The following is a 23,562-nucleotide window of genomic DNA, read 5'->3' on the forward strand; positions in this document are numbered from 1 at the left end:
TAGATCTTCTATCAAAAATGACGGACCAGTAAACCACAACCCTGATCCGATTAGACCAACTGCCGTTATCCCACGAGAAGTCAAGTCCGCAGGATTTTGCTTCGTTGAAAGATGTTGCCAATGATGGACGCACGTGTTCCGTTGTACTTTGTAGCACTACAGAAGAATCGGTCCAAAACATTGAAGGACGTAAATCCAAACCGAGCTCCTTTCTTATGAGTTGCTCCATCTTGACAGCTGCCATGAGCTCGAGACGTGGAATGGAGTCTTCGTGTTGCGGAGCCAAATGGGACTTGGCCATCACCATAGTGCATGGGATCTTGTTGTCAATGCCCATGGATAGCAAACGGTGCCGTAGGCCTTCCTTGAGGCATCTACAAACACATGCACTTGAGAACTTACTATATCGTGTGTGGGCAATTTGAAATAACGGGAAATGATGACTTCGCGCAATTTGGTCAGCCCAGTCAGCCATCCTTTCCAGCTCCTGAGATCTTTGGCAGGCATTGGCTCATCCCATTCAATTTCCTGTTGACACAAACTTTTATAAATCAGCCGCGCCTTTAGAACCACTGGCGTTACCAAGCCCAATGGGTCAAAAATTGAGTTCATCATGAAGAGTAGACTACAACGGGTGCGGGGTTTCGTAGGTAAATTTACGGAAAACGTAAATTCATCAGCGTACACGTTCCAATGCACACTTAAAACACGCTTCTGCAACTCTGTATCTAGCGGATGCAATTACAGTGACTTGCTCAGTTCTTCCTTTTACAGACTATTGTAACACGGCTAAGCTAACCTTGTCACAGGGGTTTGACCGCACCGTCAGGAAAGAACAGTATTCTTTTATTTTGCGGCACAGTTAACAAACTGTGACACGCTCACTAAACAAACAAACACATATTAGCGTAACAGTCACACATGCAACATGACACACGGTATTAAACTCACCAATACAAGATGCACAAAGGACCGACTGCGAATCGCATTCGGTTGCACCAGGTAAATATACGTTATTCATTTTCTATTCAAGTTACCAACTTGAGTCAATTCACTGCAATTCACAACAGGTATTTTCATTTAACCACAAAAACAGTTTAATGCACGCGGACAAATTCAACACGTGGTAAACATTAAGACTGCTGGCTCTAGCCTTGCATCATACAGTTGGTAGGGGCATTATGACGTTTCTATTGTTGTGAAATTTCCTCACATGGAAAGTTACGCGCACAGAAATCTTACAACTATTGAGGATTTCAGCGCTGTTTGACAACCATTTTGTCAAACGAAGACCCCCCTTGGTCAGTAGTGAACGTAGCTTCAACCAACGGAAGTCCATCCTTCACAATAGAAACTGAAGTCAAACAATCATCAACATAAAAGTTACGTTCGACGGTGGATGCAACTATAGGTTCAAACTCACCACCACAGTTCTCAGCAGTTTGCCGCAAGCAGAAGGCAGCGCAAATTGGCGAGGTTGCTTCAAAAAGGTGCACATCCATTCTATAAGACTCAGGGTCTCTCGACAAATCTCCTCCGGGCCACTAAGGGAAACGTAGACTGTCCCGATCACGAGGGGCAACACGCACTAGATAAAACATTACAGCATACTTACAAGGCTGTTAACGAGGTCAGGCCCTTGCATAAGAACTTGACTAAGTAACACGCCACGGTGGTGAACTACACAATCGAAAACAATACGCAGCTCACCTGGTTTATGAATGTTGACGACTCCATGATGCGGAACATAAGTGCGACAGTTTGCGACCGACTCAGTGACACTTTTTCCGCAAACCCATAGTCGATGGTCGCCTGTACTGCTCTGCGTACCTTGTGCGCATGTCTTGATCCTTTGATATACCAGAGGATGTTAGTTGACAAAAAAAATCGCCAGTTAACAAAAGTTTGAACGCGGGTTACTCGGCCGCCCTATACGGGGTGGCAGCATTTTTTACTCGTAAAAGTTCACAGGCTAACCTTTCTAAACGATATCAACATTATAAAAAAAACATGTCCATAATAGGTTATGAATATCATATGCGTATTATGACATAACTCTAAGCGACTTTGTTTGCCGCTGAAATCCTTCCAAACAAATATTCTTTTGTCTCCAATCTATCAAATAATACCAAATTCCCATCTAAAAAAAACGCACATATTGTCGAATTTGCGTCAAAGTTTTGCGCACGCTTCAAATTCGGCCATAAAAACTTGCACAAGAGTATGCCGTTGAAATTCTTGTGAACCAACAACCTTACACACTCCTGCAATCAAATAAAATCAAACTTGGCCTTCCAAAAAACGCGCACCTTCTTAAATTGGACAAATATAAACCATACCCCCATACGCCTTTGAACGCTATGGAGCAGCACGCGAATTGATTAGTTAAATTGGATTAGTTTAAACTTTCCAGGTGAAGTATATCTCGGGTTTTAAAGGACTCGAGTCGATTAAATCTAAAAATCAAGTGCAAAACAACGCCTTAGAAATTATTGTAGTCCTTAATTATGGACCAAATGTAAGTTCAGCGTCGTGGGTTTCAAAATATGTCAGACAATAACTTCTGGATTTTAGATATCATCTATTTGTTTTGGAAAATATTCATGTTTCTGCCGAAAGGAGTAACAAGCTTCTGCGGAAAGGAGTAAACAAGTTGCTAAGCAAGATGTTTTTCTCTCTTTTCGTATAGACGGAGGAAGTTGAAAATACGAAAATGCGAACTGGTTAAAAACCAAGTCCAACTATAATTTTCACAAACTTAAACTGTTATACAAGCAAAAGCGCCGATGAAGCAATGACCTTGTGCAACCCAGGAGGGTACCTATATGTGTTTGTTTTTTGTCTGGCAATGTCGTTATAAATATAGTTGCTTATAATTGTATTGATCCCTGTGATCTTATTGCCCACCTACATACTGTGATCTTATCTTTTTTGTTTTTGATCTACAAAAGTGTTTGGCGGCCATATAGACAAATGGCGCCACTTTTTGCTCTTGTCGTAAATCCTGAAACATGACTAGTTCTTAGTTTTACGCTGTTGCCGCTTACCATACCATTTTACGGTTTATAACCAACTGTAGCAGGTGTTTTTGCGAAAACCGAACAACGTTTTACTCGCATATGCATTATTGACAGGCTTGCTTATTGTTTAGTTGGGTCAGAGATACGTTTATAATTTTTTTTGTGGGTGACATGCGATATGAGTGACCGGTATATAGTGATAAAATGGTCTTATGGTGATCAATGTGAAGATAGTTTATGATCACCCCTTTACTGATTACGACGCCACTGTCAGAGAATTGTGAAGTCGCAGTCTGTCAACTTCACGCATTGCGTGCCCCAAATTTTTGGATCACCCCAAAATAAAATATCTAACCTTCTTGCGTTGCTGCATATTGTGGTTGAGCCTTGTTTAATTAAAAGTACAACGGTAAATACTAATTCTATGCTGGTTCGTCATCAGGTTACTTTAATAGTGTTTAATATAATACCGTATATGTGCTGTAATCATCGATTGTTGCAGACACATGTGTCATTGTTTCGACCTACAAGGCTTCATCAATGCAGCTGGTAATTCACGTTTGAAAGTCGTCTGACCTTAATGACCTCCAAACTTATATCAGAATTCTCAAGGACGACACAGCCCACCACATAGCTCCTCACCAACAAGAAGCTCAAATTTCCATGACAATAATTGAAAGCTGCGTTGATCCGTTAGACACCCAACTGGGTAGCAAACAATACAGTGCGCTCCACGGTGATTTGTCTCTAATGTTTGGAACCCAAACACACCTTTCTGTAGCTTTCAAAATTGTTGTGGAAATTTGAGCTTCTTGTTTGTGAGGAGTTGTGTGGTGGGCTGTGTTGTCCTTGAGGATTCTGATATAAGTTTGGAGGTCATTTAGGTCAGACGACTTTTGAACGTATCTAGATAAAAGCACGCGCTTTAACAACCTTTTGCCAGACCCGAGGTCATCTTGATCGGACTGCTCTCTATTTCATTCGTATCTTGATTCTTCAGCAAACTGCAGGTTGCACAAAACCTACCTATGGTTCCTACTTGGTTCAAGGTAGGACTGCAATAATTAACTTACGTTGTTTTGGCGAGGATTGTGCAGAACATCGGAAGTAAAAAGTAAGAAACCAGTTGAAGGAAATAAGTAAACTACTGAAAATTTCTTGCATTTATAAAAAGGTTTACGAAAAACTGAAAGTACTTTTGAAAAAATTAAAGCAGGCTCTGTTTACAGGGATTGCACTAACTTCTTCTCCGTCGTAGTTTTTGGCTGGAAGAGCTGATCCGGCAAAATTTTGAAAAAAATGAGTGAACAGGTAAACATAAACTATATCCCCGCCCCTGGGATAGAATTTAATGTTTATTGTTTATCTGATATAACAAAGGGTTATCAATTCAATTTCATTATTTGAATAATAAACTTGCAAAATAAAAAAGCATAGGTGCCAATGAAGCCATAAAAGTGATCGATGTAAGGTTTGTATTATGAAAAGCCTTTTTAACGTAACAACTCGATATGTACAAATGCATATTTAAATACAAATTTACTCCCTATGTTTGTCTGCAACTAATTCATTTTTTGGTTGTAAAGGGATATGAAGCAGTTTTCATATCAAATACCGATGGAAGTCAAATAACCGAGGAAAAATTATACCAACTGTTTAAAGATGTCAAAGACATGCCCGTGGCCATATATTCAATCGCCGGGGCTTTTCGGAAGGGCAAATCATTTATGCTTAACTTATTCCTGAAGTATTTGTCAATCAAATCAACCTCAACGGTAAGCTTGTAACCACAGTGTTAAATAGTTGATGGTTTAAGTGTTGAAATCTTTGCAACAGCAAAATCTTTTTAAAGGAAAAAAACTGGATGGAAACAGGAAATTTAAATGTAGGAGGATTTTCGTGGAGAGGAGGAATGGATCCTGATACTCAGGGAATATTAATTTACAGCAAATATTTTATTCTTGAAAACAACGTTGGCGAGAAGGTGTGTAACGTTTACTTCTCTTAAGGCTCGTGGTTCCTGAATCAAAACATGCAGTCGTCCCGAATTTGATAGGTGACGCGATGCAAAACCTTTGTAATATAGTGTATGGGGACATCGCACGCCAAACTTCTTTGTTTCGTCAATCCTGTGGACCACATTGCGCAACAGCACCTTGGTACCCAACACTCAATTTCCCGTGTGTTGCCTTTGTGTCGTACTTTTGCTTCACCTTTTTTCTGAGCAGGTCCAGGCGACCTTTTACTTCTGCATACATATACCCTGTTTCCACAGTGGGTTGAAGGCAGTCCTCCCAGTATATCTATCTCCTACCCTTTCCATTAGCTCCGTTCTACGGTACCAATAGAGCTTGGCGAGTTCTCGGCGGCAGCTATCGGGTGTCGCAAACAGGGCATTTGAGACAGTGCGTGCTGCGCTGTGTTTCCATGTGACCTCCTCCGTGCTTTTGGTCATGTGGAAGCTCTGTAATCACTTTTCTTTCCGCCAGTCAAATTAAAACCCAAAGCGTAGCCTTCGCATCTAGCCTTCGAAAATCGTGGGTCAGTTCCTTGTCGTCAGAAAACATTTGCCTGCTATGGGCATCTGCGTTTGTATGTTCAGCTTCCGTGCGATGAACTAACTTAAAATCAAAACACGATGAAATGTCAAACCAATAGACATACTGCCTGTACGTTTCTTTTTATTTCCATAGCCATCAAAATGATGTGTGGCCAGTGCGAAGTAAAAACGGCTTGCGTAAATAACAACGAAATTGTAAAACAGATACCTGTGATTACGCACAGCCAACCGCAACGTTTGAAGCGCATCATTGTCTTAACACATATTTTGTCGACACACCAGGGAAATTGTTTTATAAAACTGAAGGCCTGACGACATTCTTCCAACCAGAATAAACTATGACTATCTTGCCTTGTAAGGTCGTACAATGGATAGGCAAACATTCGATAGTAAGCAGCACGAGACAAAAAATGTCTTCATTCTTCCACGTTTTCGGGAACAGGCCTGGCCCCTCGCAGCGTGTTTTTCGTTGAACCTTACATTGTGTTAAAACAAACTATCCCAAAATGTTTATTTCCGGTTACGGTATGTGACACTTGGAAAGCTTTAGGGTTAACCCGTTAGCCACTATCCATGAAAAACAGCGTCAAGTCGCTGCAAGTATTGCTCAAACATTTCAAAATAAACAAAGATGTCGTCCAAACATGCCAGCGATCCATTGCATTCAACGCCATTTAACACGATCCGAATTAAATATTGAAAAGTCGTGCATTTGACAACCCTAATGGCATGACGTTAAACTCAAATAGTCCTTGGTGACTGGCAACGCAATTTCTTGTTATCACTGCTGGAGAAAAAAGCTACAATCCTTTGTGCAATCGTTTAGGGGACGATAGTCTTTTTCGTACTGCCATTCCTTTTGCGCACATATTCGCAGGAGATCCTCATAGGTACCCACATGACCCTAAACTGCAACTTCCGTAAAAGGGGAAATAGTAACTGATGTATTTTTCGGACATATCAAAATGTATAATTTACCTTGCACCACAGCAACATGCGTGGGTAGTTTATCCGGGCTCATTAACTGTATGGAACGACCATCAGCCCTTAAAATTTTAGCTGGTTTGTGATTGGGATTTTATTTTTGGTGTGGCATGCGGTCGAAGAAAGATTCGGAAATTATTGTCACTGTGGGACCTGTATCAATCAAGGCACATAATAGCAGCGCACGTAAGTTCAACCGGGACGGTTTCCACATGGTACAGATGGTTCGACGCCCTTGATGGTGAACGCAGGCCCTGATAGTCCCACTGTTGTCTTGAGCATCGGTAAGATGCACTAATGCATAGGACGCAGGCATAGCCGGGTTTAACGCAACCAAAACATGTGATATACGTTGTTGGCTAAGTTAAAGCATAGATAAACCGACCTTTTGTTTTAGCTGACTTACTTCTTCACTCAAGTTTGCTCTATTACGGAGCTTAGGTCGAATTTGACGGTTGTGGCCACAGCAAAGATGTCTCGCCGCTGTATATCTTTAATTGAAATGTCAGCACAGTTAATTGCAACTTTACTGGCTTCTTAGAGGGATGGATAGTGTGATTTTGCTATCTTGTCTGCTACAGATAGGTTTCGCAGACCTCGCTTCAAAGGCATGTATAGCATTTCGTCTTTAGGCCCATTTTGCCCCTTCCCAGGGGTAGGTTGTTTGTCCCAGCTTATAAACTTTCATAATAAACTGCCTATTTGCCTCTTCTTGCAGCTAAAACTGCTGCGAAAGGCGCTGCTTTGCTCTATTGCGCGAGGCAGATTCGTAGTTAATTTCGCATCCGAGCGCTTTTAGTTCTGAATAAGACTTACTGTATAGATTATCACCAGAGGCTTGCCTTATATCAAAAACAATGCCCTCCGACTAATGATAAAAAATAAGCATGGTTCTTGCGCTGCCTCATTTGCATCCACGCTTGGGCAAAAGCTTTCGTAGTGTCGACAAATTGTAAAAGTTTGCGCATTTCTTTAAACGCGGCATTGAGAAATGAAAATTATTCTTCTCTATTGATACTACTGGTGCAGGTTCTGACCTGCTCGTCAGTGTTACATTTATCTTCCTTAAGGCTCGTAACATCTGCTTGAAATTGTAATCTCAATAACCGTTATATATCGATGGCCATAAGCCACGAACTCACTAAGCGAAAAAAACGGGAACAGAGAACTCACTCAGCGAAGAGGCCCAAGTTACGCGCACACTATGAGAAAAATCGTCGGGAGAAGGCTGCATTGAGTGCTTACGCGTATTTATCTAAGGTATGTCTTGTGGTTTGGTTTTGCGCTTCGTAAAGGTAGCCTGTGGCAGGTGTTTTTTCAAAAAGTCATAGGAGTCAGATAAACGGCGTGTTTTCTCTCTGCAAACGCGATCCCTGCAAAACCAGTGTTAATAAATGCGTTTAACAGCAACATCGATAAAAGCCTTTCACACAAACTCCTTCGCGTTACTAAAATGGGTTTGTTACTGTAAGTAAAATGATTTTTTCCTTCATCTATTCTAGGCTTTATATCTCCTTTATTGGGAGTGAATTGTTGTTTGTCTGTAAACCACACATGGTTCATGACAGAGAAAAAGGGTTACGCAACTTAACTTCATTTATGAAAATCGAGTAGCGGCCTGTCGCAGTGAGAGGTGGTTGCATTAAGTTACGTCGCCAGACCCTGCTGGTTTAAAACGCCCAAATCGGTTTTTCAAAACGTATAGTGCCACTGATATGATTTTTTGGGTTATCATGATACTGTAAATTATCGGAGAAAGGTTGAATTCTGTGCTAGTTTTTTGTTGTAAATTCCTCATCCTTTTTGTTTAAATTTACTGTTGTCTTTAATATCCCTTTATATTGCGGCACCCAAAAATTTTTTTTTGTTTATTGTTTGAAGGTTGCTGTTTTCTTGATGGACACCCAAGGACTGTTTGATAACAAGACATCAATGGCAAAATGCACTGCAATATTTGCATTGAGTACATTAATAAGTTCCGTACAAATCTACAATTTATCGCAACAAATACAAGAGGACAATCTTCAATGCTTAAGGGTAAGAAAGATTTTAAAATAAGGCGTCGTAACTTTCTCAATATTTTTTAAGCTGTTTACAAACTATGCACAAGCTTTGCAATCAAGCAAATGCGAAGATATCGCCAAGAACAAGCCTTTTCAGGTGATTTTTTTCGAATGTTTGATTTAAAGCTGCACTTGAACGTTGTACACAATATAACAACCTGCCCTCTGCCGTGTATCTGACTCCTGCTCTACTGTTTAAACCTAGACTATACCTCCGTTGAAACATATTTAAGATTTACCTCGTTCAAACATAAACAAAAACACATCGACAACTTACAAACAACCCATCGAATCGATGCCAAACGATAGCTCGTATAGCTAGGCGGCAATCAACCCAATTGACTTGTGTCCCTCTTCTCTCTATTGCACTGTCTCTCTCTCTCTCCCAGATTACTTGATAAATTTGAACGGAATGTATAGCTAGAGAGAGTTCAGTTAATTGGGTTCGGGACAAAGGAATTGCGTGTTAAACAATAGCATTATAATAATGGGAACTGTTCTCTAATATGACGTGATTCATGCAAAGCTACATAATCAACGTCAAGTTGTTTATTAGAACTTTTGGTTTCTAATCCGCGATTGGCAACATTCATCCGAAGGATTTGGTCAAGAAGGAGGAAATAATGTTTTGAAAAAGTGCCTGGAACCAGACGACGATTCTGAAGTTGAGTTTTTCGATGTAAGAAGATACATAAAAAAGTCATTCGAAAATATATTTTGCTTCCTCCTGCCATATCCTGGATCAAAAATAGCTCAAAGGCCAAACGAAAGCAAAGGAATTGTATATGAAGGTAAAAAAACCCTTTTTTTACACAGATACACAGATAACCTAATTAATTACCCCGTTTTTTTAGACATGGACCAATCCTTTAAACAACATGTGAAAATATTTGTAGAGGGGTTGTTTTCGCCTGAAAAACTAGCGAGTAAAAAAATCGGAGGGAAACCAGCGAACGGTCAAAACATGATTGACTACATTATGACTATAATAACAAAAATACATTCCAGCGACCTACCGCAAATTAAAAATATTTTTGAGGTATGTCCATATGTTTCTTAAAATAACATTCAAAAAAACAAAATAACCAGCAAATACAATAATAATTTTTGTATCTGTTCAGAGCACAGCGGATCAAGTAGCCAACAAAGTTCTTGCAGACTGTGATCACTTATGCAAAGAGAGGCTGCTGAAAATTTCTGTAATGATCCACATGCAAAACACCCAACATTTTTTAATATGTCACACTTTCAGAAGGAAAAGTTGAATTACACAGATGACGAGATGTCAGCTATTAAAGAGACAATAAAAAAAGAAATTTTCAAGATTTTTGAGGAAAGAATGTTACTTGGAAGCACAACTTTTAAAACTCAAACTCGTGACAAACTTGAGACTCTTTTGAAACGAAATTTATTTGATTTTCGACAAGAAATTAGCAACAAACTAGTAATAGAAAAATGGCGAAAAGTCCCTTACAAACTAAAAGTTTAATGGATGTTTTATATTTCAGAGTGCACTAAAGTCAAAACTTGACAAAAACATAGAAAAGTCAATTCAAAGCTTCGCCACGGAGTTCGCAAGCCTGGTTAGTTATAGGTGACAAATAACATTAAACAAAACAATACAAATGTTGAGAAGTGGAAACAACTCCAAGACAGGACAGTCCACTGGGAATAATCCAAACTAATATGATCCACACAAAATTTTTAAAAACAAACAGAGAAAATGTTGATGATTCACTAAAAAACAAATCGCCCAAAAAGGTTTTCTACGTTTTTTTGTGTTTCCAGCATCCATGTGCGGAATTGTTCAATCTAGCCGAAGTGGAAGTGTCGCACTTTAAAATAAGTGACACCTTGGAACAAGAATTCAGGGATGCACATCCCAAGTTGGACAATGTAATGATGACTGAATACATAGACCGACTAAAAAGGAGTATTCAGCAAAAGTACGCCGAACTAACAAACTTATACATGTTTAAGCAGGTACCAATTATGTTATTAGGAGTTTGCAGCAAAAATACCCTTATCAACTTTTTATAGATGACTGCAAAACAAAATATGGATAATTTAGTTTCTGAAATTGTGATGAATTTCAAAACATCGTTGACTTCAAGCGTATGTATGGTGTTTTTACACTTACGCCCATTTCGCCCATGTTATAATGGGTTACTATTCTAATCGACTATACAGTGCTTATTTTGATACTAAAGGTCAAAATCTAAATGTCTAATTTTGAAACTGACAAAGAGATACATTTGTACAGCATGAAAGTACTGATGCTGCAGAAGTTGAAAATGCTGTGAAAAATGCAAAGAAAACAGCGCTTGATCAATTCAAGGAACAGTCAAAAATGTATCATAAAACGTTTGTAGATACTTATCAACGAAATCTCGAAGCAGAATTAACTTTGCAGGAAAATGGAGAAGCACGCTACGACAACAAAAAAGTAAAATTTATACATGACATTTAATTGTTTGACATGCACACAAAATGTTTATGCTCTCAAATTTTGCTTATAAAACTTTACAGATAATGTCTTTAAAAAGCATGCTGTATGAAACATTACCAAAAATTGAAAAGAAGTATAAGAAGAAACTAAACGTAAGATTGGCTTTTTATTATTGTAAGAATTTGGCTCACAGTTAAGCAATATTTTGCATAAGCAACATTAATTTGTTTGGAAGTGTTCCATAGTTTTATAAAGTAACAATTTTTGGAACAATGTCAGCTAATTTATTGCCATCAATCATGACTTCAAATAAAATTGTAAAAGGGAATTAATAATGCCAGTGCCACACAAAGACGAAATTATTTTTTGAGTAATTACAACAAATTAGCTGAAATTCATCAAGGGGCTCCTTCCTGCAAATAGAAACATAATAAGTATTTTTTTCAGTTTTGTTATAATGCTTAATATAGCCAGAAATAAATTTTCATGAGCTGTATTTTAAATGCACAGGAAAGATGGCAACGCGATATGTATTTGAACCCAAATGAAGTATTTACACTACACGAAGAGTGTATCACTTTTTCTGAAGAGTTTGCCAGGAAATCTCTTGAAAGTTTTCAGTCTAGTGACAAAGATGCTGCGGAAGTTCGACTTGATAAATTTTATGAACAACAAAAAAACATGTTGGTGTATGAAAACGAACGAATAAAGGTAACCTTATTAGGGATGTGCCAAATGGACAAAGATTCGGGTTCGTGCGGATCCGAATAAATAGAAACATTATTCGTGCGAACCCGAATATATTCGTATGCAAGTGTGACGTCAATAATAGTTGATCGTTTTCCACACGTGCGCAAGTATACTGCTTCACCAAGTATTGTTTTGATATCATACGACAAATAAATTGCATACAGTTGATTTCTGCAAAGTTTAATGAACTTTTGGAAACCAACAACCGAGTCTATACTATACCTCAGACGAACAGTGGTCTTTACCGCTAGTGTTTAGGAAAAACGATACTTTGATTGACATAACGTAATAAATCCGTTATATCATGATGCTTGACCAAATATAATGTTGAAACAACAGGACTTCCGTTCTTTTGTTTTCAAATGCCTTATACTGTATTTTGGTGACGAAAACCCGTGCTAAGAGCAGCCCCCAGAACTATAATACGATGTTAGACCACCGGGATTTTGCTACAATCGCAACAGTATTTTCCTCACGTTTTGTTCAATCGTGGTGATAAACCAAAAGCAAAAACGACTACACCAGTTCTCGTGGCGTTATCAGCGGTGTGCTACCGTTATTGGTCATGCAAAACAGAAAAAAACTTTGGCGGTTTTATCACACAACCATATTATGCTTCAATAAATATTCGCATACGAATCTTGCGCAATATTCGCGTTCGTACGAATATGACATCTGCGCTCATATTCGGCGAATCTATTCGGGTTCGGGTTCGCCTTGGAACATCCCTAGACCTTATGTCCAACCACGGCGTTTTTAAAACACAAGTTTGAATGTTTAACATGTTTTCCAGGACAATTTAGAACTGAAGCTTGAACAAACGTTTCAAACTTGTTTGAATGAATATCGTAAAAAAATGAAAAAGGTACAATTTGTAATAAGATTTGATATTAACTTTGTCATCATACTAAATAGTTTGCTATCTGTCCTTTCTTTGTTACAGATAAACTTTAATGAAATTGAAGAAGATCACCTTCACCAGAAGCATGAAGACGTTGCGGACCAGGCATTCAAAAAATTTGAAAACGGAAGTGCAAATATTAAAAACCTTGAAATGCAGCAAAGAAACTATTTTGAAAAACTTCAAGCCGCAATAGACGACGAATATACTCATAACCTAAACGGGTTTTATAGAAACAAGGTAATTCTCATTAATTTTATCAATTTTAATACTCGCTAGTAAATCTTTTTAGGAAAACTTGGAGGAAGGAATTTCCGCCTTGGCCACTGCTTCCATTCATGTTTACAGTGAGATTATGTCAAAAGTAAGTTGATTTTTGCCGTAAAATCCAAATATAATTAGATATTTTTTCACATCCTTGCTTTCGAAACATGTCAAAATATTCATTGCATGTTAAGTGTGAAGAAAAACAGTTAACACAAGTGCAAAAGGGATAGTGGAATATTGCAATTGCATGCCACGAATGTGTGACGTTCGACCACTATTGACCTCAACGCAGCTTAAAATCTGAAAAATTCCCCCAAAAATTTCGACCAATTTTTATTTTTTAAACATTGACATAGAAATTAGAACACCCTACAAATGATAAATGGGTAGAGGAATTTCATTCCCAAGCCAGAGATAAGGCTCTGTACCAATTTGACACAGGATTGGGGAAAAAATGTCCATTTAAAAACAACAAAAGAGACGAGTTGTGCCAAAAGCTTGAAGAGGCAAAAACGGATTTTTTTTCTGCCAACAAAAATAAACAGGTAGATATATGTGTGATCGCTACGAACCAATTCATTTAGTTTACAAAAATATTACCATGACTTTTTTGTAATTTATAAGAAAATTGCCAATGTGATAGCAGCTGAACATGTCCTAGAAGCTCAAAAAACTTATCAATCAAAAATGGCAAAGGTATTGTTATTCACTCTGTTTTCTGAGTGACTGTGTAAGGTTTTTTTAGTGTGAATTGTTTCAAGGTATGTTCGAAAGGCTACATTGACGATACTACACTCCTTGAAGAACACGCTGCTTGTCAAAAGGAAGCCTTAAAAAAGCTACAGAAGAAGGCCTCACAACAACAATTTTACAAATACAAACATGTTGAGTCCAACCTTTTGCTTGCTATTCAATCAGAATGGACAACATTCCAAACAGGAAATACGAAGTTTAAGGTATGCTTACACGTTCAAATGTATATCCTGATAACTTAATATTCAAATGTGTTAAGAAAGAGAAAATATGTGAAATCAGGAAGAAAGAAACTGATCTTGTGCAATGTTATCAAGGTCAACTCAATGAGGTGAAACAAACAATAAACCAAATTCTCTTAAACAAAAATAATTGTTACAGTTTAATTGAAATGTATCCAAATTGCAAAGAACTTGTTTAATGCAGAAATCTCAAGAGTGTGTCGATGATAAGGAGTTTTCAGAATTCGCCAAGGAAAAAGAAAACGAGCTGTTGAAACAGTTTGAGGAAATGGATTCGAAGTATTTGAGTGATTATTTTCAGGAAGCCAAAGATCGTCTTAAAAAAAGTTTGAAATCTGAATATCATTACCATGTATCAAATGTACATGTCATAGTCAAGGTAACCCACATAAAAATAAATAAAATTGTTTAAAAATGGATTTAAACCTAATTATTTGCTGCAGAGAAATATGATAATAAAAGCGGAGAAACTTTCCAATACAGCCTTGAAAACATTTGAGGAATCAGTTGAAGAAGTGAGACAACAAAATTATTCTCACAATTGGAGTGCTCACTTTTTAAATTTAGGTTTGCAAACAGCACTTTCATGCATCTGATCTTGAAGAGCGATTGGATAATAGTAGAAAAAGAGCTTTGGGCCACTTTTTGGAAAACACAGATTACATGCCTGATCACATTGTAAAAGATATACGTCAAAATTTGGAGGAAAATTTGGACAGATTGAAATTTAAATACATAAGTGAAAATGCTAGAACTAAGGTATTTTTTGTAATTAAATCTATTTGATAAACAACATGCTTCTTTCTAGGAGTACATTGAGTTGTTTTGTAACGGAGCAAAATCAGAAGCCACTGCATACTTGAGGGAAAAACTGGGCGCGGTACAATACATAAATTTGCGTAACACATTAAAAAACAAAAGTTACATGAGTTGCATGCAGGATAAACCTGTCACCATTGAAACTGCATATGAAACTACTTATGAAGTTATCAGGGAAGCAACTGCGGTTTACGATGAGCGAATGCAAAGCTGTGGAAAACAGTTTAACGCAAAACCATACGAAAAAGAGACACAAGACATTCTAGGCAACATATGTGATGAGTATATTCAAAGAGTAAAGAATCAATGGGTAAGCTTGGTCTACATACGCGGATATTAAAGATAAGCATGTTAGATAAAAGATAATATTTAAAACGTTGCATTTTTGGGACTTGGCCACCAAATTGCCAATTGTATATTTTTTTAAATATAATGATTGGAAAAGGTCTGCAATTACACAGAAACACAGATATACACACCATTTTGTGTTTGTGTCAAAAAGCATTTTGAACACATAATGCAAAGGTAATTGTCCATCAACTATATTTTTAGGAAACAACCCAAGATCATGTAGAAAGGGGGATATCAGATGCGACGAACTACATGAAAAAAGAAATGGAAAAAGTAAGTTGTTTTGCAAGGTCGACTGCATACGTTAAAAAATTATGTGCCACGATTGGTAGCTGCAAACGCAACAAATTTCTGTGGAAGTTGCTCGTGAAGGAATCGCGGTGGCAAAATCGCAAGCAAAAATACTGTATTTTAAACATGTCAATACAAATTGCCAATGGATGTTGAATGCTACCAAGCATGAAGAAGAAATTGATCGACGAATTGCTGAAATTGGCGACGAATTGATTCAGAACTTTGAAAAGGTTGTTTCTATAAATGGAATGGCTAGGTGCCGTACCATAATAAAACAATAATTTATCTTTTGTGAAACAGAGGGATCACCAACTGAAAGTTGAAAGAAAAATGGAGAAATTGAGAAAAAAATACAAAACCTTGTGTACAGAGGTATGTTTTTAGTGAATAACTAACCTTAATTTAAAGCAAGAAGATGGTCAGGGTTCTGATTATTACATAACTAAAGAACACACAAAAATCGTTTAGATACTGAATAATTGTTCACTTGAAAGTCAACAAACTGAGTTGGAAAAGAAGCATGAGGAGCTCCAGAGAAACTTTATTTCTGAAATAAAAAGTATCAGTGATGACAGTTACGGAAAACAAATGGAAGCTACGTTAAGCAATGATTTTATGGGATTTATGTCTCAAATCAAGGAAAAGGTAAATATTCCATTATGAAAATGAGAAAGTTAATCTTACATAAATAGTTTCACAGTACAGTACCTGTCACCACAGTTTCTGGTAATTGCATAGGATATTCTGTGCTAATAAACATTAAAGTTTTCTTGTCATGAGTTTAACAAAATGTTTAGTACCAAGTTTATGAACAGGATTTTTTTAAAAACTTTTGCTAAAATTAAAGGCAAAGCACGTTTGGACTTTTTATTGTAAACGCAATTTTTGTTTTGTTGAGTATTTAAAATATAAACAAACTTAATTTTTCAAACAGGAGAAACTGGAAAATAGAATTGACAAAAAAATTGGGGAAATGAAGGAAAAACATTATCTGAAGCTTTTAAATGTATGCTATCATTTGATAAAATCAAGTTATCGTAAGATTTATACAAAGTATTACAAGTCTGTAAAATTAGTACTTGTGATGTAATTAATAGCAATCCTGCATGATCTTGTCCATAGTTTTTACAAAACAATCCAAAGTAAAAAAAATTTCAGATTAAAGATCTACAAGAAATTAAAAAAATACACAACCTGTTGATGATGGGTTTTGAACGGGACATAAGGGAAATGAGTAAAAACCCCAAACACTTGAATTCAATGGAAGAAGTTATGAACCAACAGCGCCGGACTCTTGAAGCCGATGTTCAAGCCGATATCGTCAAACAGCGCCGGCAAGCTGAAGCCGATATCGACCAACAACGCCGGCAAGCTAACGCCGATATCGACCGACAACGCCGGCAAGCTGAAGCCGATATCGAAGAACAACGCCGGCAAGCTGAAGCCGATATCGACCGACAACGCCGGCGAGAAAAAGAGAAAAAATCTATGTTAAATCCTTTGAATTGGTTCAAAAGCTAAAAAATCTCCCTTTGTATTTTTAAATGTGATATTTTTCGTTTGCATTAGTTGTAGTGTTATATGTAATATATACAGTATGTACATTTTATCAAATAAAATCACATGAAACACGAGGGTGGTGAAATGTTGTGCCTAGCACATACTATCAAACTCTAATACAACAAGCAAAACCAGAACTCTAATAGGGGAAAAATCATTAATTAAATTTTTGACTTTTTTCGCCTTCATATCTATTTCAAGCAAGCCACCCATTTTTAAACATTTCTTTCACTTTTTAGTCACAAAATAATAAATATTTAAAATTAAAGATTGGTTTAATCTACAGCTCAAACTTAACTTAAAAAAGTATGCAGTTCTTCATTTTTGCAATGATACTGTATAGTCACACGACTGTTCTGCGTCCTTTTTTGCGATTCCTTGAATAGATAAACGCGTGCGCACAATGTTGACGATTTGAGTAAAGACGCGAATAGTTACGCTTCAACTTCAAGTAAAGACGATACGCTTCAACACCTCCCACCAGTGTCAAAGTCATACACGATAATGCAAAGGTAAACTGATAAACACGATCGAAATAAGTCACCGTCAGACGATAAGGTGTGTTTGGCTGAGGAGCAGGTAAAACACGATTGTCACAATCTTGCGACGAAAAACTTTGTTCAATTTGTGCTGCCATTAATTTCAAGTATTTTCGGATAAATTTAAGATCGTGCACCCGGTCAAAAGAATGCCGATACCAGAACTGCATGACCCCCCTGCAACGGCAGAATTTGCGCGTCTGGCACCGCGCCGTCGTCACACCAAGAAGGAATGTCAATTCCCGAAAACGCGTGTATTTGCCACACGGGCACAGGCACTTGACAACACGTACGAGGTACACGTACAAGAATAAGAACGCGAGCACGGACACGAGCAAGAACACGAACACGGTTTTCTGTGAAGAAAACGTACACTAAGATTCCAGTTAAGCAATGTTAATAAAAATACCCTTACCGGAGTTTTGAGCCAGATCACACGAAACATCAACACACCAATCCGATTAATATATCTTACAGCAACTTATTCAAATAGAATCAAGGCAACTCTAGCTTTAGTAAAATAAACTTGACATTAAATTCAGCACGCTACACGTGGTACCTAACAACTCAGTTTTACGAAGCATGGCAGAAGGAAAAAAGTTCTCTTGCATTATGATGTCACATACAAGGCAAAATTTATGTTGTGTTGAAATTCAATTATATGTTTACTGTGTGACGCAGGGGTTGTGCATGAGTGATTTTCAATGTTACACCCCCCTTCAACCCCAAGTGACTAAAGTTCCAAGTGCTTGTTTTTAAGCCCCAAACTGGTTGCTTTTCTCTGTGCCTGCAAGTACCTGGTGCAAGAAATGCAATACTTTTGCAGCACCGGACACAAAACGATAGTAAAAAATAGTATTCTCTTAGATTTTTCTTGGATGTTGGTTGAGGAAACTGGTTGACCGATTCAATCTTGCTTGACGGTGGGGAAATGCCTTTTGTGGAGATTTAATGCCCCAAAAATTCAATTGCGGTGCTGCCAAATTCAAATTTGCCAGGGTCGTGTACAATCCCATAGGTTTAGAGACATTTGAAAAGAAAACGCAAATGTCTGCGGTGAGCAGATGCCGAAGGGTGGAAAATTAAAATATCATCCAGGGAAACCAAATTCCAATCCTCTGCACACCTCGTCCATAAAGTGTTGGAATGTCTGGCCAGCGTTACAGAGACCAAACGGTATTCGCGTGGATTAGAATAAACTGAACGGCATTCGTGGTTTTTGAAATATCATATTTCGCCACCTGAATGTAAAGATATAGGCTCGTAAAATGTCAAACTTGCCAAAAAATATTCGCTCCGTATAGATTGAAGGCAGAGTCTTGTATCAAGGGAATAGGGTAACGATTTACTGTTAAGTTTACGGTTATCACCACGTGGGCTCCATTGGCCGGAATGTGTACTTGATGAATGGCGAATAATTTCTATAGGTCCAAGCCTAAATTTAAGGTTGATTTTTTGGATCCTAAATGTTGCAATGGTACTACCGCTTGCTGCGACGAGCTTCAAGTTTTTGGCAGCCATGGCGATCCATTCTAAAGGGGCACAGTCCCAAAATTCCAATGTAATGATTTCAAAGATTTTGTGGCATGATTAACTTTGTTTATAGTGGGAGTTATGGCCACCTTGCAATCATGTGATGTACAATTTTTACATAGACTTTGCCAAAGCTGATGTCTTGATTATAGTATCACTTTTGCATCAGGCTATTTAAACACTATCAAGAATGAATAAAATCGACTTTGTTAAACATGAAAGACACGATTTTTTAAATGTCCTGCTAAAAATGCATCATCACTGAACCTGAACCGAATCGCATGATAAACGGTTCGATTCCCCGCTACAGACTGTTTTGACGCTACGAGCCGGAAAGTTGTGGTAACGTGTATGTTTATTTTGAAACTAAAAATCTTTGAAAAATTTTAAAAACTGACGTTGCTAATAAATTTCGCCTTAACCAAAGAGCATAATAAAATAAAATATTCACATCAAACGTCATTAATTTCACGTTTTCGGCTACTCTGAGGAAATTTAAATGCGACCAGGTTGCACGTTTATATAAAACATGTGTGGTTTCAATAAACTTTAAACCTCTTTATTTATTTGTTGAGTTTGATGTTAAGGTTAATGTGTCTCGAGTAGCTGGTAGCTCGAACTTCCAAATCCTTCCCGAACTTTCTCTTCACGTTTCCACCAACACCCAACACACGTACCTTTGTTCCACGCCCCTCTTCTCCAATGCCAAGTTCTGGGATTAAGACAAATGTGTATAATATTAACCGATTTTGCAAAAAGTCGTTTTATCAGATTTTCGTACCGGCGAAAAAATACCATAATTGTTATAAACTATAACTTGTATGTATGCGAAATACCACCTGACGATGGTGCAAGTTGCATTGTTCCAAAAAGAACCACATAATTTTAGCAAACAAGATAACACTTAGATTTCTGTCAACCGAACCAAATTAGAAAAATGACCTATTTTATCAACGCGTTAACACAGTGATTCCCAACCTTTTTGTGCTTGCGTACCAATTGGAGGTAAAACAATTTTGACGCGTACCACCTAGTTTAGTGTTACAAAGTAACCTAGGGGTTGAAATAACAAACATTTTAAATCTCTTACGATTGTTTAAATTCGAACTGTATTCACAAATTACGAAAAGGGGCTCTGGTAGCACCTGAAATGCCGTCGCGTACCACCGGTTGGGAAACACTGCATTAATACGTTTAGCACAAGCGCAAACCTCGATACGATATGGGACACCTTATTATGCAATAAACAACAAGGGATCCTACCACACGGCATAGAATTGTCCATTGAAAATAAATCGTCAGTCTGCGCAGATGTCGTGACTTTCGGTTGATGATGAAGGGCTGAGAGTAATTCGCAGCATTTCGCCGAATCAGAAGCTTGTTTCTTCTTCGTATCTTCGAGTTCGTCCTTGAGCTTTCTTATTTCATTCTGCAGTATTAAGATGTAATATTTAAAACTGGAGACAATGTTCACCTTAAGTCTTTATTTCGCAATCAAATCCAATTTTTGATTGCAGCTACATCAAGACAGTAAACAGAGAAGTTTTGCAAAGGCTTATCGGCAAACTTTATGTGATATGGGGGACTGCCAAAATAGTTATAAGACACCCAATTCCGAATGCATTCTGTAGATAAGGGTTGCTGACTGCACTGAATTGCAAATGTACTTTTTAAGTGCATGACAAACCCATATTTTTCTGCTTTTTTTAGTCAAAATCATGTCCAACAGGGGGCTAAATGCCCTCCCCCCGGAAGAGCGTAAAGGCAGTTGTCTCGCACATGATTTTGGTAGAGTGTGTAGATAAGTGGTGAGACTAACATGAAATCACAAATGGAAAATTTCCTGTGATTCAATTTTTCACAAAATCTCCTCCAATATTTTTGTACTTTCAACCAGATTTTCAACAACACCCACCACCAATGAGTGCCTGACAAAAAAACCCTAAAAGCCATATTAAAATTAACCACAACACGCTCAAAACCGCCCTAGCAAAAGCTACTTTGTAATACATTATTTTTCACTGTTACGCAGGAGGGCATTTTCCCGCCCAGGAATTCTCTTCCATAGAAATACAGAGCTTTGGTCCAATAATATCTGTAAAAATATACCTCTGTTTTATAAAAGACTTCTTCATTTCGGCGAACTTTTTCTTTCCATTTTTCGATATCCTCTTCAGTTTGCGCGAGTTCTAAATTCAGTTTTTCGTTCATTTCGTCCAGGTGTTTTTCTTCAGTGTGTCTTGAATTTAAACGTTCCTGTAACTTTCTGATGTCGATCTTGACCCTAACACAATCAAAGTCGTGGGTAACTTTTGCAATTATTACATATATATATATATATATATATATATATATATATAGCTTTTGTCCTACAAAGAACATTATGTTTAATTTTTTACTTTTGCGTCGCGTCTACTATTTCTTTGCTCAGAGCAATTTCATCATCTTGAACTTCTTTGGCCTCTAGCAGTTGTGCTCTATATTCTTCAACCAGATTATTTTTTGTTGTCAAATCGTTTGTCAGTTCTTCGTTTTTCTGCTTTGTAAGCTCAATTTGTTCCGCAGTTTCTGTAAAAATCCGTTAACTTAACAAATTGCAAAATTCTCATTTTTAACAAATTGCAACATCGCAAAAGTACACATTTCTTTGCGCCCACCTCGAATTTTGTCCAATATTCTCTGATGTTGCAGCCTCAAGTCATTTGTTCCCTGGCGTTTCTTCAAAGCAATATCTTCATGCACTTCAGCTTGTGCATTGCGCGCGGTTGTTCTGTCACGAATTGCAGCAGTTTCGCGTTGCAAACTTAGATTTTCCGATTTCAAATCGTTGATTGTTCTTTGTGCACTGTGTTTTGCAACATACCTGTATCAAAATTAATGTGCGTTAGAATTAGATATTTACATGCCTGTACAAGGAATAGCCTATACCTCATACTTACAAGCAATAAATTGTTTTTACTACATGAAATCTACCAAACCAACAACACTTCTTTCACGTGACACAAGTTAACTTTCAATTCAATTTTAAATGTTACTAGAACAACTTTGTGTCCACGCTTCTAGTTTTAGAAAACATGTTTCGCTTTTTATTAAAGCATCTTCAGTTCTGTACTTACAAGTACTAAAATTGGCATCACAATTTCATTAACTTTTATTTATAGCCTAGGGGTCGGGGGCTACCAATCCCCATCACTAAAAACGTATGGTAGCCCAACTTATATAGATATAAGAACTAGCGGGTGCATGTATGCAGCAAATTCAATGAATTTGAAACTTTAATAAGGAAAAAAGTTTTTTCTACCTGTCCAGGTGTAGCTGACGAGCCAGTTGTTTGTTTTCAATTTTTAAACGGTTTACCTCCTCTTTCAGGTTGGACAAAATCGACATCTTTAAAACATATTTTGAACCATTGTAACATTAAAAAGTTTAGAATATTACAGTACCCTGCCTCGATTAAGGTGACACTTCACTACCCCCTATTACAGTATTGCCTGCCGGTTCTGAACTGCCCAACATAGGCCTGTTTGTTAATATACATGTTTCAGGGATCTTTAAGTCATATTTCGAGAAAAATAATAAACTTTTACTTCACAACATACTATTTCATCACATTTCCTTTAATATTTAATCAACACCCACCTTTTGAGATACGAAAATATCGACCTTCTTCATGCTTTGACATTAATTTGGCACAACGCTACAGCAACGTTTTTGCAAGAATAATTCGAAATTTTATTCAGACAACAGACAGACTAATTTAAGATGCCGACACAGCTCAAGGTAATGAAAAGCTTTCATGCATTTTTTATGACGTTTAATGCATTGACAATATTACTTTGCGGAGGGCTTTGTCCAGAGCCGCTTACAATGTTTTACTTATTATTGCAAAACATCTTTGTTTTCCACCTTCACGATTCAGTGTAACTTTCCGTTTTTTTGTTTTGCTGACGCATGTGGTTGCTCATACAAAAATGGAATGCGGGAATGTAATCCTACCTTAACTATAAGAGTAGTAGTAAAGTACTGTAGATAGGCCTACATTTGAAAAATACAGGAAGCCATGATACGGCAAGGTTTTTCGCTGACGTATGTTAGACTAACAAAAGATATTTGACACAGTGATTGCACAAACGCAGGATATTCTATGTTTGCTAAGTGTAACTTGGTGCAATAAACATTAAACTTGTGCCATTGAAAGGATTGCTTCGCAAAAAATACTGTGAAGCAAGGCATGAAGTAATTTGATTATTAGAAGATTGTTGTCCTGCCTTCAAAATTTTTAACATGAAAGCCTTGTTCAACTCGGTCTTCAGGCTAGGCCTATTTCTTTTTCCGCAAGTCTGGCAACGTTTTAATTGGGCCTGATCACGATAAAATCTATGGAATATTTGGGCATATTTTGATTCAATGCAACACGAAGAAAAACAACCATTAAAAAGTGCAACATTCTTCCGCCAGTGAATGAGACGGATAGTTT

The 23,562-nt window shown here is 37.5% G+C and overlaps 2 protein-coding genes across 3 annotated transcripts; one reads left to right on the forward strand and one right to left on the reverse strand.

Moving 5' to 3' along the window:
- The first annotated feature begins 3,912 nt into the window (after nt 1–3,912).
- On the forward strand, nt 3,913–17,084 carry LOC145912731 (uncharacterized). 2 transcript variants are annotated; one of them, XM_083000305.1, is made up of 34 exons: nt 3,913–4,134; nt 4,250–4,331; nt 4,607–4,795; nt 4,873–5,004; nt 8,446–8,601; nt 8,653–8,724; nt 9,184–9,418; nt 9,482–9,666; nt 9,749–9,826; nt 9,880–10,071; nt 10,136–10,210; nt 10,416–10,610; nt 10,668–10,742; nt 10,891–11,073; nt 11,157–11,228; nt 11,587–11,787; nt 12,620–12,691; nt 12,770–12,967; nt 13,020–13,091; nt 13,351–13,539; nt 13,619–13,690; nt 13,756–13,950; nt 14,007–14,078; nt 14,174–14,368; nt 14,433–14,504; nt 14,557–14,748; nt 14,798–14,869; nt 14,930–15,118; nt 15,361–15,432; nt 15,492–15,683; nt 15,754–15,825; nt 15,922–16,098; nt 16,388–16,459; nt 16,612–17,084. In XM_083000305.1, the coding sequence occupies exons 2-34, from the start codon at nt 4,320–4,322 to the stop codon at nt 16,972–16,974; spliced, it is 4,590 nt and encodes a 1,529-aa protein (XP_082856431.1). In that variant the 5' UTR covers nt 3,913–4,134; nt 4,250–4,319; the 3' UTR covers nt 16,975–17,084. The 2 variants fall into 2 exon arrangements, with proteins under 2 accessions (XP_082856431.1, XP_082856430.1); XM_083000304.1 differs by having other exon boundaries at nt 3,915–4,069.
- A 2,508-nt stretch (nt 17,085–19,592) lies between these two features.
- LOC145912739 (uncharacterized) lies at nt 19,593–22,797 on the reverse strand. Its single transcript, XM_083000320.1, has 7 exons — nt 22,725–22,797; nt 22,387–22,472; nt 21,743–21,948; nt 21,485–21,653; nt 21,195–21,369; nt 20,349–20,514; nt 19,593–19,797 (listed from the first exon to the last, which is right to left on the reverse strand). The coding sequence occupies exons 1-7, from the start codon at nt 22,755–22,757 to the stop codon at nt 19,649–19,651; spliced, it is 984 nt and encodes a 327-aa protein (XP_082856446.1). The 5' UTR covers nt 22,758–22,797; the 3' UTR covers nt 19,593–19,648.
- Between the last annotated feature and the right edge of the window lie 765 nt (nt 22,798–23,562).

Source organism: Ascidia mentula, chromosome 8 (genome assembly GCF_947561715.1).
Source record: "Ascidia mentula chromosome 8, kaAscMent1.1, whole genome shotgun sequence".
NCBI classification, from domain to species: domain Eukaryota; kingdom Metazoa; phylum Chordata; class Ascidiacea; order Phlebobranchia; family Ascidiidae; genus Ascidia; species Ascidia mentula.